The sequence below is a fragment of the Capricornis sumatraensis genome, chromosome 1 (genome assembly GCF_032405125.1).
Source record: "Capricornis sumatraensis isolate serow.1 chromosome 1, serow.2, whole genome shotgun sequence".
Classification (NCBI taxonomy): Eukaryota; Metazoa; Chordata; class Mammalia; order Artiodactyla; family Bovidae; genus Capricornis; species Capricornis sumatraensis.
Window position 1 is genome coordinate 35,419,725 of NC_091069.1, and position 15,783 is coordinate 35,435,507.

Sequence of the window (15,783 nt, forward strand, 5' to 3'; positions counted from 1 at the left end):
TGGGATATGAAATATGTGACTTTTAAAATATTTTATGTAGGTGACTGACTGTGACTTACATCTTTATTGAAGAGTGTCTAGGTTAGGATCAGCTGAAGGTGAAAGGGTGGCTTAGGCTATGGTGACATCAACGGCACACATTTGATTCTTCAGGAGCCTGCTTGCCTCCAGGACGGCCCCACCACTTACAACAGTTCAAGTGCCTGCCCGCTGTCCTTTCAGCCACCTTCCAGGGCCTCCACCAGGCCATGGCACAAGCAAGGGTGAAGTTTCTTGGGTGCTGTCCTCTTATTTTCTGTGTCCCTCTCCCAAACACATACTCTTGCCTTCCTCCAAATGCTCCATGATTCCCAGCCTACCATCAAAACTCCACTTCCTTTAGTGATGTTGGGCATGTAGATCTTGAATCTTGTTCTACTTCACTTCTGTCTTCTCCCATGGCAAGTGAAATTTACATTATCTGTTTATTCTTGGCACCCTCCACTTAGGCCATCACACAAACCAGCATGTACTCATGTACTTTACACATTGGTGCACTGAATGCTCAAACAAGCGATTAGGCATTACTATATTCCTCTGTATATATCCACTCATGCATCCATTCATCCATCCATCAGTTATCTATTCATGCATAACCTCATTCTTTCCTCTTACATGCAGGCACATATTATGGTATTTATGATGAGTTGTTCATGCTAGCATTTGACTTTTTTAATATTTGAAAGTATTCATTAACACTTCCACTCATTCATGATTCCTTCCACACATTTTATCTTGGGTTCAAGCATTGCTGCATGAATTCTTGCATTCTTTCATGTATTTATTCCTTCAATACATTACATTGATTCTTAAATACGTACACAAAATATTCTTGTGTGCATGTGTCCATTTATGTATTATTTACTTTTTTAAATTTCTAACTACACAAGCAGTGCTCAAATGCTTTCTCCTTTTAAAAATGAAGCATTACAGTTAATGCGAAAATATTCTTTAGCCAACACCTCTGATCCTCTCACTTTTTTCTCTCAGGTATTTTGCACATCTGTAATTCCTAGTATTCCTTTATGGGTGTGTATATGAGAGAGGTTTAACATAAATAGTGTTATATTGTATCTACTATTGAATAATTTTTTTCACTAAATATTTTTGAGATCTAGTCATGATGATACTTATAGATTAAATTTATTCCTTTAATTGCTAAATAATATCCCATAGTGTATGTTTACCAGATTTTATTTTGCTATTTCTATATTGGTGACCATTTAGGTGCTTCTAGTTTTTCACTATTGTAAACAATCTTGTTCATTTACTTGAACATAGTGTTTTTCTAAATACAGTGATTATATTTCATTGTATTCAGTCATAGTGTAATTATATTTCAAATTGTAGATTGAAGTATATTAATGGGTCAAAAATCAGTTTAAAAGATTATAACCAAAAACTATAAAAAATAGAATAGAATCAACTATAAAATACTAGAGTTTATTGGCTTGTGATTATTTTTGTTTCATTTATATATAGATATGTATGTACTGGGTTGTGATGTGAAATATACCTCACACCATGGGTCATGATCAAGGCAGTCTGAAGAGAAGTGCCTTGAGTAGATTCTTAAACAGAGAATTGCTGGTTATCAGATACATACACTTTAAATCTTGAAGGACTACCTAATTGCCCTCCAAAGGAGCCAAACCCATTTATAGTCTAATATCTTAGGACCAATGCCAGCATGTAAAGGGGCTCTTCCATACCACTAAAGCAGTTCTCAGATACCAGCGGGATGTCCTACAATTCAGCTCAATTCTGACATGAGCTAGAGATAGCATCAGATCCCGCAGGCTAAGGGCCCAGTCCTCCAGGACCGCCCCCCACCCCACATTTCAGATGCCAGTCCCAAGTCCAGGTTGTCATCTGAGCTTCTGCCCAACTGGCTATAGATTGGAGATTCCAACAAGCCCTTCCTTGAGTTCAGTTAGTTTTCTTGAGTAGCTCACAGAACCCAGGGAAACATTTTACTTATTGGGTTATTGATATATCATAAAAGAACATAACTCAGGATCAGCCAGACGGAAGAGATACACTGGGCAAGTTATGGGGAAAGAGCCAGGACCCTCCATGCCCTCTCCAACTGGGCCATTCTCCCAGCACATCAAGGTGGTCACCACCTGGGAACCTCTCTGAACCTATCCTTTTGGGCTTTTATGGAGGCTTCATTATATAATATGATGACTGACTAAGTCATTGACCAATGGCAGTTGATTCAGCTTTCAGCCCCAGGTAGAGGGTGGAGGAGGAAACTTAAGTTCCAACTCTCTAGCCACAGGGTTGATCCTCCTGGCAACCAGCCTCTGTCCTTAGGGGTAGTCCAAAAGTCACCTCATTAGCATAGCAAAACACACTTTTATGCTCTCATCACTTAGGAAATTCCAATGGTTTATAAACTCTGTGCCATAAAAAGGGACAAAGACCAAATATATACTCTGTATTATAAATCACAATATCACATATTCTCACCAGTGTCTGAGTGCACCCATTCTCTTCAACCTTCCCAACACTGTTACCAACCTAATGATTCTTTTTTGTCACTATGTGAAATTCCCTCAAGATCTAGTCATGTTGAGACATATGGATGAAGTTTGTTCACACTTAGAGCCTCACACCTTTAATTGGCTGTAAACATATGACAAAAGTAATCACGCCTCACCTCTGATTTCTAAAGGGCTACATACCAGTGACTTAATCTCTGTAAAGTGAGCTCAGTGTAGCAATGTTTACTAGCATTCACTTAAATTCCCACTTCATTGCATATTTTCTTCTCTCTTGATTTTTGTTTTGCACAAAGACCACCAAGGGTTTTGAGCCTAGAATAAATCCCACCTCCACTGCCATTGCCCTTATAGGACCTCGTGGCTCATAGGTCTGGCTCTCAGCATCCTTGGCCTGGGTTGGCTGCTTCCTGCCTTCATTCCTCCAGTCTTGCTTCTGCAGCACAGACCCACTGCTCACATCCTAGTCTTCCTGATGGTGCCTCCGGTCACAGCTAACCCAGAACCACCATCTGACAAGTTCTTACACAGCAGTTTGCATCCCCAGTGGACATTACAGGCACAGCCTCTCCATGAGGGGTTGTTCTGCAGTCTCAGGAGTTGCAGCAGGTACTCTGAGACTGTGGGCTCCAGGCTTCCACCTGACCTCCAAGCAGTCCTACCTTTACTGGCAACATACATACATCAGGTTCCCTGAAATAGTTCATATGAAATAAAGGTATTTCACTGTTAAGGAGAAATTCAACACATAAGTTCCTGTCCTACTTAGGACCCGGAATTTTCCTCCTATAAGAGGCTTAAGACCAGAGTTGTAAGATGAAGATGATGAGGAGCTATTCATTAGACAGTGACAATGCTGCCTCAGGCCTGCTCTGGTGGGTCCAGCTATTCAGAGGCAGGTGCTTCAGAGGCAGCTGGTAACCTGGCTCATAGCAGTGACACAGGGATGGTTTTAGGGTCTGGACTCTTACTTACTGCTCTCCAGTTAAAGTCTAAATGTGGGGAGTAAGAAAACAGAATAAGAGAGAGGAGAAAGGAAAAAGATGAAGACTGATACTGCAAGAATTCGTTCCTGAATCCAGTTTGTTTGCCCCGTGCACAGTGGGCCGTGGGACACCAAGGTTTACAGAGAGAAAGGATTTATTCACCAGGCAGCCAAGCGAGAAGGTGGGAGAACAATTCTCACCTCCACCTCGGGACATTCATGGGATAAAGAGACAGCGTGATCTGAGACATGGGGAGTGTGGGAGAAAGGTGGGGAGAGAAGGAAAAAGTGAGGGAATTGTAGTTCTGCACAGGTGCAACCAAGCTGTTAATATCTGCTTCTTCATGGGACACATGTTCAGAAAAGGGCTGTGTCAGCCTGTTCTGAGGGTGGAATTCAGGGTCTTCTGGTATCAAAAGGTCACCAATGGAACACTCAACACATGCCCATTTGGAGGTCTCAACCATTCTTATTCATTTGGAGCTCAAGCCAGTGAACAGCTAACTCCAAATTCCTGAAAAACAACTTGGGCAAACATCTCATTGTTTAAGCTACGTCATGCTTGGAGGACATACAAGTTATTGTAAAAACAATTCAAGGGAGCTTGATCAGTGAAAGCAGATTACAGTTCATTATTTATTAAGCAAGTTACAGTTTAATGTATCTAATGGATAACAATCCTCGGTTTCAAAAATACACTCGATTATTCTTTCAGATGCCTTCAGAAATGGATGTCAACATTTTGGAGGGCACACACTGGCAGTATGACTCAAGAAATCAAAAAGTGTTTGTGCCTTTTGGCTGAATAATCTTACTTCTCGGAATGAATCCCAGGGAAATACTTTGTTAGAAAAAGTTGTCTGGTTGCAGGCACATGTTTGATAATGGAGCATTCTTCTGATTCTAGGGGCAAAAGATCAATGGAAATAGGCAAGTTCATTTGAAGAAACAAGCTTCCCAAGTGGCGCTAGTGGTAAAGAACCCTCCTGCCAATGCAGGAGACGTAAGAGATGTGGGGTTCAATCCCTGGGTCAGGAAGATCCCCTGGAGAAGAACATGGCAATCCACTCCAGTATTCTTGCTGGAGAATCCCATAGACAGAGGAGCCTAATGGGCTACAGTCCCTAGGATTGCAAGGAGTTGGACACAACTGAAATGACTTAGCATGCATGCATTTGAAGAAGTAAACTTTTTTCCTGATTTCAACTTATGGAGGAGTTTATCATATGTGACATCATAGGCAAGGGACATTTTATAGGAGTATCATGTCTTCCACTAAAGACATGGTGCCCCAGTTGGTGCCCCACAGGCAACCATTCAGCACTTGGAAAGCCTAGGTGGGCCCCAGCTCACTCTGCAGCAGGGAATAGGCACCTTGACCAAGAATTTTCTAAAGCAGAGTTTGCAGTCCAAGGAGAACCATGCAGGGACTCCCCGAGGGAAGAGGGATGCCCTGAGTGTGGTCCAGAGGGGAAGTGAGGCCCTTTCTCGACAGACTTCCCAGGCCTCTTTAGAAGGGAAAGTGTGATGCTGAATGTTACGCTCAGGGAGAGAAAAAACTGAGACAGAAGGCTTTATTGCTGGCTGTGGCAGCAGCATGGGCAGGACTGGCTAGCAGCGGATAGCCTTGCACTGAAGCAGAGACACAGGATGGGGGAGACTGCCCTCCAAGCAGTCCCAGCCTGAGTGATTGACAGCTGTCTCCAGAGTCAGTGCCTGCAAGGCATGCTTTGTCTTCCTCTGAGCCATGTTGCCTCAGGGGACATCAGGTTTGCAGGCAGCTGAGAAGATTGTCTTGTTGAAAAGTTTACTTTTGTTTTGTTTTCACCGAAAACATAAACCAGGGCTGTTTTTTTGAAGTGCTCTTATTTGCTTATTTTCATTACACAAGAGGAATTGGGTGGGTAGAAGTTGTCTTTAAATAGTCAGTGACATGAGTCCCTTTCTTGGGGTGGATGTGGCAGGGGGAGGTCTGAGAAGAGTGTCATGGAAAAGTTTGGAGGACCTTCTGAGTCCTTAAATCCAAGCGTAATTATGTCCCCGCTCTGGACCTGATTTTCTTCAGATCAAAGTGGTTCCGTCAGCCTTTGGGAGTAAGTCTGGCCTCCTGTCCCAAATGTCAGCTTTCTAATTGCCTTGATCTTGGGCTTGCTCTTCCCTGACATGAAACTTTTTCCCTGGTGGTGGGTGATGGGTTGGGGAAGTCAGAGAAAGGACCAGAAAAAACAAACAAACAAACAAACAAAAAACAACCTAGGGAGCTCTGAGAACTCTACACCTGTCTGTGGGAGACTGGGATCTAGAAGGGCCTTTGTCGCTATCAGACCCATCGAGGTGGGTGGGGGTGGCTGGTGAAAGCAAGAGACAGGCCGGTGTGAGCCTGGACATCTCGTCCCACCCACGTTTAGCACATTTCTCCTTCCACAGCAAAGTCACGTGACAAGCAGCCTGGACCAACTGACCAGGACGCTGGACTACCTGCATCAGGAGGTGAGGCTCCCCCAGCTCTGTGGGCCCAGGCGCCCAGAACTCCGTCACAGGCGCCTGCAGCAGCCAAGAGAAACTGCCCTTCTGTGGGTTGGTGGGGTTCTGGTTTCCTTTAAATGGCCTCCACTGCGATGGGGAAATGGACTCCCAGGAGGGAGTCCAAGACTCCAGAGAAAGGGAAGGCATTGGAGGAGCCGGGCTTCTTGGCCTTTTGATGAAAAACGGGTCAGATATAGAACTCTTTACTCTTGCAAAGGATATTCCTAAGGGACCTCTGGAGAGGAGGAAGGATATAGGCCAGTTCTTCCCTGGGTTCTTGGTGACCTGCTATTTCCTGAGGACTGGCTCTGACTGCGTCTAGGGTGGTGATGGCCTGGAGGGGCCTTGAGAACCCTCAAAGCTCCCCTAAGTGACCAGTGAGAGCACTGCATATCCTGGAAACCCCAGGGGAGCTCTGGGAGAAGAAGAGAGTCTACAGTCCTATTATCAGCAGGTCTTGCTGCCCTGTCCATACTGTGGTGGGGAGGTACCCTGCCCACCATGGGGGATGATGGCACAGCGGTAGGGCCAAAAGCTTTGAACCAACCCTAACCAACTATCTCCCAAAGGGCCTACCTGTTTAACAAAGAGGCCCATCGTGCTCAACTGGACCCCAAACTAGGTTCAAACCAAGGGTTCCAGAAAGGCCATGCAGCTGTGACCCTGACTCTGCAAATGTTCATCTTTTCCCTTGCATCCCTCTAGGTCCCCAAAGCATTTGTGAACCTGGTCGATCTCTCTGAGGCTCTGAGGGGCTCACACTGGCATCAGAAGACTCTGCTTAGGTAAAAAGGGGACCAGCATTTGCGGCCTGGTACCACGTGTCAGACACTGTGTGAGGCACTTCACGTGCATTAACTGATCCAAGGGATGGAGTTAGAGAGAAGCAAGGGGATGTGTGTGTGATCACACAGCCGGTGGGGGCAGAGTTGGGCTGCAGGAGTGGCCTGAATTAAGGAATGAAATAGTCACTCTGGTTGACGTGGCGCCAGGTGCCCTACTCCCACCAGAATGACTTGAGAGTTTAAAAAACAGCTTGGGTAAAACGTCCAGAAGCCAAGACGTGTTACTTCAGGACACTGGAGAGACAATTTAGCCTAAGAGGATTTTATTTTCACACAACTTGATCCCCATATATTTCTGAAATGTTTCAGAGAATTTAAACTTTATGAACCTAAATCTTGAGATTTCTGGTCTTGTACCCAGAAACGATATCCTTCGTGATGTCCTTGGTGATGGATAGTGCTGCAGTCCATGGGGTCGCAAAGAGTCGGACATGCCTGAGCCACTGAACTGAACTGAACCCAGAAAAGAAGTTCATGTGGATAAAGTCAGGACAGGGATGGTTGGAGGTGGTGGCGATGGAAAGGAGAGGAGAGGGGCATCTGAAGAGGAAGAAGGGAGAGGGTCTCAGAGTAGGGGAAAGAAGGAGAAGGTGGGCCTCTGGGGGCGGGAGAGAGGCAGTGCATCAGGAGATGTCTCCATAATGTACCCTTTTTCTCCCCAGTGTGTCCCTCCCATCCTCCCTTTCTTCTTTCCTTACTTCCTTCTGAGACCCCCAACTCGCCCCTTCCCTGCTCCCTAAGCAGCACCCAGGTCCCCGCATCCCCATCTTTCCCCAAGGGGCTGCCTGGATGGTCCCAGCACCGCATCCGCACTCACTTCTGGCTTGTTTTAACCTGCAGCCCCACGGCCCAGCCCTGCAGGTGCTCAGGGGAGACCTCGCGGCTGAGCAGTGTTGTGACCCAGTGGGCTTACCAGGTGAGCCCACTCTGGGACACTGGCTGCTGGCTCACAGGGGAGGGTGGCCGTGAAAACAGAGGTGTAGGAACAATGAGGGTGCCAGCTTGCTGAGGTGGGGCCCCACCTGCTGAAGTCGGGACTGAGAGTCAGGAACCCAAGGCAGCAACTCCTCTGGGGGCACTTCCGGGTGGTGCTGTGATTTTCCTGGATGTAAAGTGGGGACGTACTGGTTGCTGGGGGGAGAGTAGGTGGAAGTGCAAGGGTGGTGGTGGTACCTACGGTTAAAGATGCTGAAGAACTTTGGAGATCACTCTGAGATCGTTTGGTCATTGCTGCTTATACTGTGGCTGCTGAGCTAGTTTGCCCAGATTAGGCTTGTGCCCCAGACTATAGCCAGGAGCAATAGCCCCTGAAGACATGTATCCAGCTTACAGTAGAGACCCCATGACAGTGTGGATGGCTCAGCAGAAGCCTTCATCCCCACCAGCAAACAGCACAGAGCACAGCTCCCACTGATACACGTTACCATGATGACTTTTAATCTAAGAAGAAATTTATACCTGTGAAGCTGTATGGCACTTGACTCACTCAGGAAGGGACAGCTTCTGATGGGGTCATAGCATATCCCTCTATAGAACTCAGCCCTTGAAGAGAGCGTGGGGGCCCTAGCTATGTGGTGGGCAGCTGTATACTTCTTGAGCTCTCAGAGAATAAATTTCAGGTCTAACTCTGCTATTAGCTGATGCTAGCACTTCAGAGGAGAATGAAAACCCAACTTAGTCAATCATAAGGCCCCAAAATACGCGATGAGAGGAGCTTGCAAGCAGCGCACAAATCAGACCAGCACGGGTGGGTCATTCTGACCGGTGCAGGGGTGAGGGACTTGCTGGGAGGACAGGAGGATGGGGCAGGCTGAGCCTTGACGGTGCTTGTCTCTTCAGGAAACTTGGGAACGTCTCCTGGCCTCCAGCAAGTACAACGAGCAGGAGTCCTTCGTGGTCATCTTCCAGCCTTTCTTCTACGAGAGAGCCCTGCCGCCACCCTCAGTGAGTGAGGCCCGGCCCACACCCTCTCCTGCCCCCGTCCTCTCCTCCACAGGAGACCCAGACCAGGACGTGCAGTCTCAGGGGAAATGCTGCAGTTCTCTCTTATACTCTGGGGCCCGTTTCCCCGTGGGGCTGGCTAACCCTGTGAGGTGGGTTCTGAGAAGCAGAGCAGCCCGGAGGTAAAGAGCATGGACTTCACACGGACAGCTTCCAGCTCTGGAATGGGCTGGCTGTGTGACCGTGGGCAAGTTATCTGAACTCTCTGTGCTTTGGTTCCTCACCTGGGATGTTAGGGCCATTTTTAGTAGGGTGGTTGTCAGTTCAGTTCAGTTCAGCCGCTCAGTCGTGTCTGACTCTTTGCGACCCCATGAATCGCAGCACGCCAGGCCTCCCTGTCCATCACCAACTCCCAGAGTTCACTCAGACTCACGTCCATCGAGTCAGTGATGCCATCCAGCCATCTCATCCTCTGTCGTCCCTTTCTCCTCCTGCCCCCAATCCCTCCCAGCATCACAGTCTTTTCCAAAAATGAGTCCACTCTTCACATGAGGTGGCCAAATACTGGAGTTTCAGCTTTAGTATCATTCCTTCCAAAGAAATCCCAGGGTTGATCTCCTTCAGAATGGACTGGTTGGATCTCCTTGCAGTCCAAGGGACTCTCAAGAGTCTTCTCCAACACCACAGTTCAAAAGCATCAATTCTTCTGTGCTCAGCCTTCTTCACAGTCCAACTCTCACATCCATACATGACCACAGGAAAAACCATAGCCTTGACTAGATGGACCTTAGTCGGTAAAGTAATGTCTCTGCTTTTGAATATGCTATCTAGGTTGGTCATAACTTTTCTTCCAAGGAGTAAGGGTGGTTGTCAGGGGTGAGTAAATAGGTGTGAGGATCTTAGAACAGCGCCTGGTGTGTGGAAGCCCTCCGTATCTCTCAGCCATGGTGACTATTCAGGGTGGAATTTCCAGGCACCACGCCACACTCTCTCTGTAGGCTCCTCCACACCCATCCTTACAAGGGAGGGTGATTCGAGTTGCTTCCTCACCCAGGTCACTGAACCAATGCCTCTCACCCCAGGAGGCCTGCAACCACAAGCACTGTGGTGGGTCCAGGCACGCTCAGCTCAGCAAGGTCTCTGACGCCTCTGGGGCTTTAGCACTGTGTATCTGGGGCAGTTTTCCCTCCAGGCTCTTGGTTTCTGTTTCCTGGAGTCACTGTGTCCCTCCGGGACTTCTGTGATGTTTAAATAGTGGTTTAGAAAGAAGAGGAGGAGGAATATTAGTTCTCATCCCCCTCCTACTCAGACCACACCTGAATCACTTCCGTGCCACCTGCTCCTTCTGGTCTTTAGTTCAGTGTGTACAACCCCATGATGACAAGTAGCAGCCAGGCGTGTAACCCGCCCCTCCAGGCCCTCACATCCCAGCCCTGACCCCAGACAGCTGTCCTCTACGTTCCCACCATTCTTAATGGGGAAGCATGAAGGATCGAGGCGCATCAGGGCCCCCCATCTCTGCCAGGGGAGCTTCGAGAGTGTGTGGCAGGGCTATCCCATCCCTCGGGGCACACAGGGCTCTTCATTTGGTTCTCTTTCAGGGGGAGCGGCCATTCCAGGATCCCACTGCTCTCGGCTTGACTCTCTGGAACAGCATGGTGAGTGGCTGGGGGTTCTGGGGCTGCACTGATAACCTGGGGTTTGTTCTGTGGAAGGAGGGGCAGGACTCTGCTGCTGCGCCCGACCTGCCCACTTGCTGCTGGAGGGGCTGCAGGAACCACGAGGACTCCAGGATGATGGTGATTCTGGGCCACCAGGGGTCCCTCCCACACCTAGTATGGCCCAGCTGGGACCCCTGGGAGTTTCCCCTCCTCTTCCCAGAAGCTGGGCTGCAGCCCTGACAGTGAGCAGGGCTCCCTGGAACGCCTCAGTTCCGCTCTTCCTGGAGGCAGGGACACCTCCCTGGAGTCTGTCTGGGAGACTTCACTGGGAGTCAGGCACTAGGGATCAGGCTCACGTAGCGAGTAGGTCCGGGTTCCTCTCACTTCACACTTGAGGGCTGTCATGCGGTTCCCAGGGCCCAGGGTGGTGCCTGGGGTGAGTGGGCTCAAAGCTCTCACGGGCGTGTGAACCTAGGGTCTCCGCTCCCTTTCTACAAAACCCCTGAGCCGACACGTGGTGAATGTGTGGCTCCCTCCCTCCCGGCCCACAGCGAGTACTCACCACGGTGACCCTTCCTCCTCTGACTGGGACAGGCTTTCCCCAGACTCTGAAGTTTCCCCCAGGGCTGTCTGGGATTCGTCAGTGGATGGAATGTTCTGTCAAGACTCTGAGCCTCTCCAGGACACCAGACAGAGACCTGATTTTGCCATTTACTTTTTTCCCCATCCAAGCTGTCTTATTTTTAGAATTCCCAAGACAGAAACTTGGTTTTCTTCTTCCTTGAATTAGAAAAAATTTTCTCTCCATCTCCTCGACTGGGGTGCAGAGCTGAGTCCATGAGCAGCTGCAGTTGGGTGTGTGGCAGCCGATGAGACAGGGAGGGCAGGGCTGGCCCAGGCAGCCTGGGTCCATGGAGTCACACCAGCCTTCAGAAGAGGCATTTGATTTCTTTGGATGAGGACCCTTTTTAGTGGGCCTGACCCCTGGGCAAGATATTCCCCCGGAAAACCACGTTACTGCTGATCTCCTGTGAAGGGCCAAGGAAAGTGACTGGTCCTACACAGGCTGCCCTCCCCCACCCTCTCTCTGTGGGAGGAGAGCTGATGCTTTAAGCTCAGCCAAACCTCTCTCCTCCCCAGGAGCCCAGAGGGGAACAGAAGGTCTTGCATTCAAGACCAGGGACTGGGACCTCGTTGGTGTCCCAGGGGCTTTGAGGTGGAGATGGCTTTCCTAGGTGGGCAGTTACCTGCCCACCCCAAACAGCAACCATTTCCTAGCGAGAGGCTTCGCACTTCCTGGAGCTGAGTCACTAGGAGAGAGGTGTGTCCCCAAAAAGGTCTGTGCCCTTCTTCCTCTTGGGTGAAATGACAGGCTACCCCACCATCTCACTCCCAGAGCAAGCACAGCTGCCAGAACACACAGACAGCTCCTGCAGGCCCCGGGTAATTTATGAGAAATCAGGGCAGTAACAGGTTTCGGGAAAGGGCACCGGGTAATGAGCCAGAAAACCTAGGTTCAGGTCCAGTTGTGCTATTGGTTGTTTCTTGAGGTGTATCACATGGTCTTTCTGGGCCCTCTTTTCTCTCCTGGCCAGCCTCAGAAGGCCTTGGCAAATACAGGAGCGTTCCCCCTTGGGTCCTCCCAGGGACATGGGGAGACCACAAGCCTCCCTTCCTTCACCTCTGTGTGTCTCTGCTATGTTGGACCCCACCGAGACCACAGAGTTGTCAAAGCCAGTTATGTCCATCATGCCCAGATTTGCAGACCCACAGAGGCCCGAGGGAGGGCCACCCTCTTGCTCGGGGAGCAGAGAGGCGCCAGCAGGGGCCCAGATTCTATCGCTTCTCTCCTTGGCCTCACCCTAGGACACAACAGTGGAGCTGGCTGGGCCAACCACACAGTGTCTGCTCCCCTGGCTGAGCTTGGGATGAGTGTGAGCTCTGAGAGTTGGTAAAGGAAAACCCCATACACCTAGCACCATCCCAGCCAAATGAACCACTCAGATGGAAGTTGAGCTCCCGACACAAAGCAGAGGAGGATTTGTGTTTGGGATGTAATTCATTCCCAGGCCCTTCCTGCCTCCCCGGTAAATTCTGATAATTCTTATACAACAGTAGTGTTGACAAGACCCACCTGTGGGGGCTGTTGCCAGATCCAGTGGCCACGGACCCCCACCTTATGCCTAGCCCTGTGCTAGTGTTAGAATCTCACTCAGGGCAGAGTAAGAAGGCTGGGGAATGGCTCCCAGTGGAGCGGGAATCTCAAGAGCATGTCTAAGGTCACCCCCCTGCCCCTCCCACACTCCAGTTCATCTCGGGGGCCGGGAAGCCAACGCACAGGAGATGCAAGCAGTGAAAGTAAAAGGAGGCCACGAGCAAAGCCCAGCATCAGTGTCCCTGGAGGGTGTGCGTGTGTGCAGCATGGGGTGGTAGACGGAGGGACACACACGTGGCCTTTTGATGGACCAAGTCATTTTCCATCCTGAGGGTGGAGGGTCAGAGCAGGTGTAAAGGGAATTAATGGCAGCAGGAAGGATGTAGGTGATGGATAAAGAGACATTTAGGATAAGATTATTCATGCAAATGGGTTTATTGAGAAAACCTATGACTCTTCCTTTGGAGTCCTTAAAAAAAATTAGGCTCTGTGATATCCATTTGACTAAAATAATCATGATGTGGTTTTCTCAGTGTTTCTTTCCAGATTCTATCATTGATTAAATTCTTGAAAGATTGGAGAAATCAGGCCAGTTCGACTTCAGGCCGCCAAGCCAGGTCCACTGAACACTTCCTTTCAGAGCGGTCCTGAACCTTATGGGTGGGACTCCCATACTTAGAAGTGTCCACCATCAGAATAAAACTGAAAGGAGCTGAGGAGCCCTATTCTTCCTCCAGCCCCTGAGCGAAAGGTTGCCACTCCTTTGCCAAAAGGTTAATTACACCCTTTTATCTGACCTGGTCCGTTTGGGTGACAAGCCAATCCCAAGAAGGGTAAAGTTCTTTCCTGTTCACTGGGCACAGATGCTGGGATAAGATACTGCGGAGGAGTCTAAAAGGCTCTTGCAAGATGGCAGAGCCCGTGACTGAGCCAGACAGGGGCGTCCATCCCATAGTCTGCTGTCTCTTGTGTCCCTTATCGGGGTGCTTGGGAGGGGAAGGGAGTAGCAGGATGGGGTGCCCTAGGAGCCCAGCCCCTGGGGGCGGCAGTGATGGCAGCAAACATGAGGTTTCCAAACAGTAGAAGTGTGGGCAAGAGAAAATCTATGATCTCTCAAAGCCACTGCATTTTCCTCTGAAGTGTTTACAAATGTGTGTGTGTGTGTGCATTCTAAGTTGCTTCAGTCGTCTCTGACTCTTTGCGACACTTTGAACTGTAGCCTGCCAGGTTCTCTGTCCATGGGATTCTCCAGGCAAGAATACTGGAGTGGGTAGCCGTACCCTCTTCCGGAAAATCTTGCCGACTCGGGGATCTTGCCGACCCAGGGATCGAACCCATGTCTTTTACATCTACCTTCATTGGCAGGTCTTTACCACTCGTGCCACCTGGGAAGTCCCTTACAAATGTACAGTGAACATTTTAAAGTAACAGAAGGAGCTTAAAATTCCTCCTCCGTTGAATTCTTCAGCTGCCTTCATTTTCTCATCTTCCCTCCAGTGAATTTCCTGGAATGGGTCCTCCACTGCTCTCCCTGTGGATACACCACACACTTTTTGCTACGTCACTTTTTGCTATGTTAGATCGGCTTCAGTTATCATTTAAGTAGCTGCCTCTATCAGCGCAGATACCACTATCACTCTTCCTGAAATGCAGGCACACTCTCTGGTTGTTAGCATGGGGCCGTGCTGTGCCCCATGCCCCTGCGCCTCTGTGTCCCAGGTAGAAACACGGGGCTTGCCAGGTGACCAAGTGTTTCATTCATTCCTGCTGGTGTACACCATGTATTTGCCTTTCCTTCCCATTCCTATTCTCCTCTCAGAGGGAAATGTAATCAGGGAGCCAGGCAGCAGCAGGGCAGCAAGGATCGGGGACAGGAAGTCAAGCAGAATAAATAACCAGCTGCTGGAAGGTCAGGAAGCCTGCAACTGCATGAGAGTGATTTGATTGGATCTGGACACCCAGGTCCTCGTGTCGGTTCAGTCTCTCTGGTGTTCAGTTTCCCTGTCATAACAGTGGGCTGGAATCGGTGGTTCCTCTCCTACAGTGGAACTCAGGTTGTTGTTCAGTCGCTCAGTCATGTCCGACTCTGCGATCCCATAGACTGCAGCATGCCAGGCTTCCCTGTCCTTTACTATCTCCCTGAGTTTGCTCAGACTCATGTCCATTGAGTTGATGATGCCATCCAATCATCTCATCCTCTGTCCACCCCCCTTCTCCTCTTTCCCTCACTCTTTCCCAGCATCAGGGTCTTTTCTGATAAGTCGGCTCTTCACACCAGGTGGCCAAAGTATTGGAGCTTCAGCATCAGTCCTTCCAATGAGTATTCAGGCCTGATTTCTTTTAGAATTTACTGGTTTGATCTCCTTGCTGCCAAAGGGACTCTCAAGAGTCTTCTCTAGCATCACAGTTTGAAATCATCAATTCTTTGGTGCTCTGCCTTCTTTATGGCTCAGCTCTCACATCCATACGTGACTATTGGAAAAACCACAGCTTTGACTAGATGGTGTTCAGTTCTCTCTGGTGTTCAGTTTCCCTGTAATAGGAGCAGTGGGCTGGGCATTGGTGTTTCCTCTCCTGCAGTGGAATTCAGCTTGAGCAGGCATCAGAATCCGTGGAGGACTTGATAAAACACAGAGAGCTGGGTCCCACCCCAGGGCTGGGGGCTGGGAAGTGGCATTTCTAATGCGTTCCCAGCTGATGCTGCCCTCCCAGGGTCACAGTCTGAGAAACACAGGGCGAATGAGCGTCCCTCAGTGGTACCCTAGGATGCTGCCACCTGTGTAAGACTTTGCTGTTCTAAATATTACCTTCTATTCCAGTTGCAGCCAGCAGGACAGAAAGATGAACCATTTAGTGCAAAAGAGAGGCCTCTGAAATGTCCCTCCCAGGTAGGCAAGGACTGGAGGGGGCGGAGGTGGGGGTAGGGGGAATCTCCTACTGAGTTGAGAAGAATGGTGGGATCACAAAGAAGCAGGCTTTGCTGTGAAAGTGGGTCTCACCTGGATGAGACATTAGCCCCATTAGAGTCATGGGTCTGTTCTTCTGGGCCTGGGCACACCTAAGGTTTATACCTGTGGGCCAGGAGAACTGTTTTAATAGAACTCAGGCCCCTTCCCTACCTATG

At 49.3% G+C, this 15,783-nt stretch overlaps 1 protein-coding gene across 1 annotated transcript in view; it reads left to right on the forward strand.

Annotated features, from left to right (window-relative positions):
* The window catches only part of PLB1 (phospholipase B1), a 121,294-nt gene that overhangs the window by 31,104 nt on the left and 74,407 nt on the right, over nucleotides 1–15,783 (forward strand). The window contains exons 8-13 of the mRNA XM_068966712.1: nucleotides 5,959–6,021; nucleotides 6,763–6,842; nucleotides 7,743–7,818; nucleotides 8,742–8,846; nucleotides 10,445–10,501; nucleotides 15,479–15,547. Of these exons, the coding sequence (XP_068822813.1) occupies nucleotides 5,959–6,021; nucleotides 6,763–6,842; nucleotides 7,743–7,818; nucleotides 8,742–8,846; nucleotides 10,445–10,501; nucleotides 15,479–15,547 (450 nt within the window). The remainder of the gene's footprint in view (nucleotides 1–5,958; nucleotides 6,022–6,762; nucleotides 6,843–7,742; nucleotides 7,819–8,741; nucleotides 8,847–10,444; nucleotides 10,502–15,478; nucleotides 15,548–15,783) is intronic.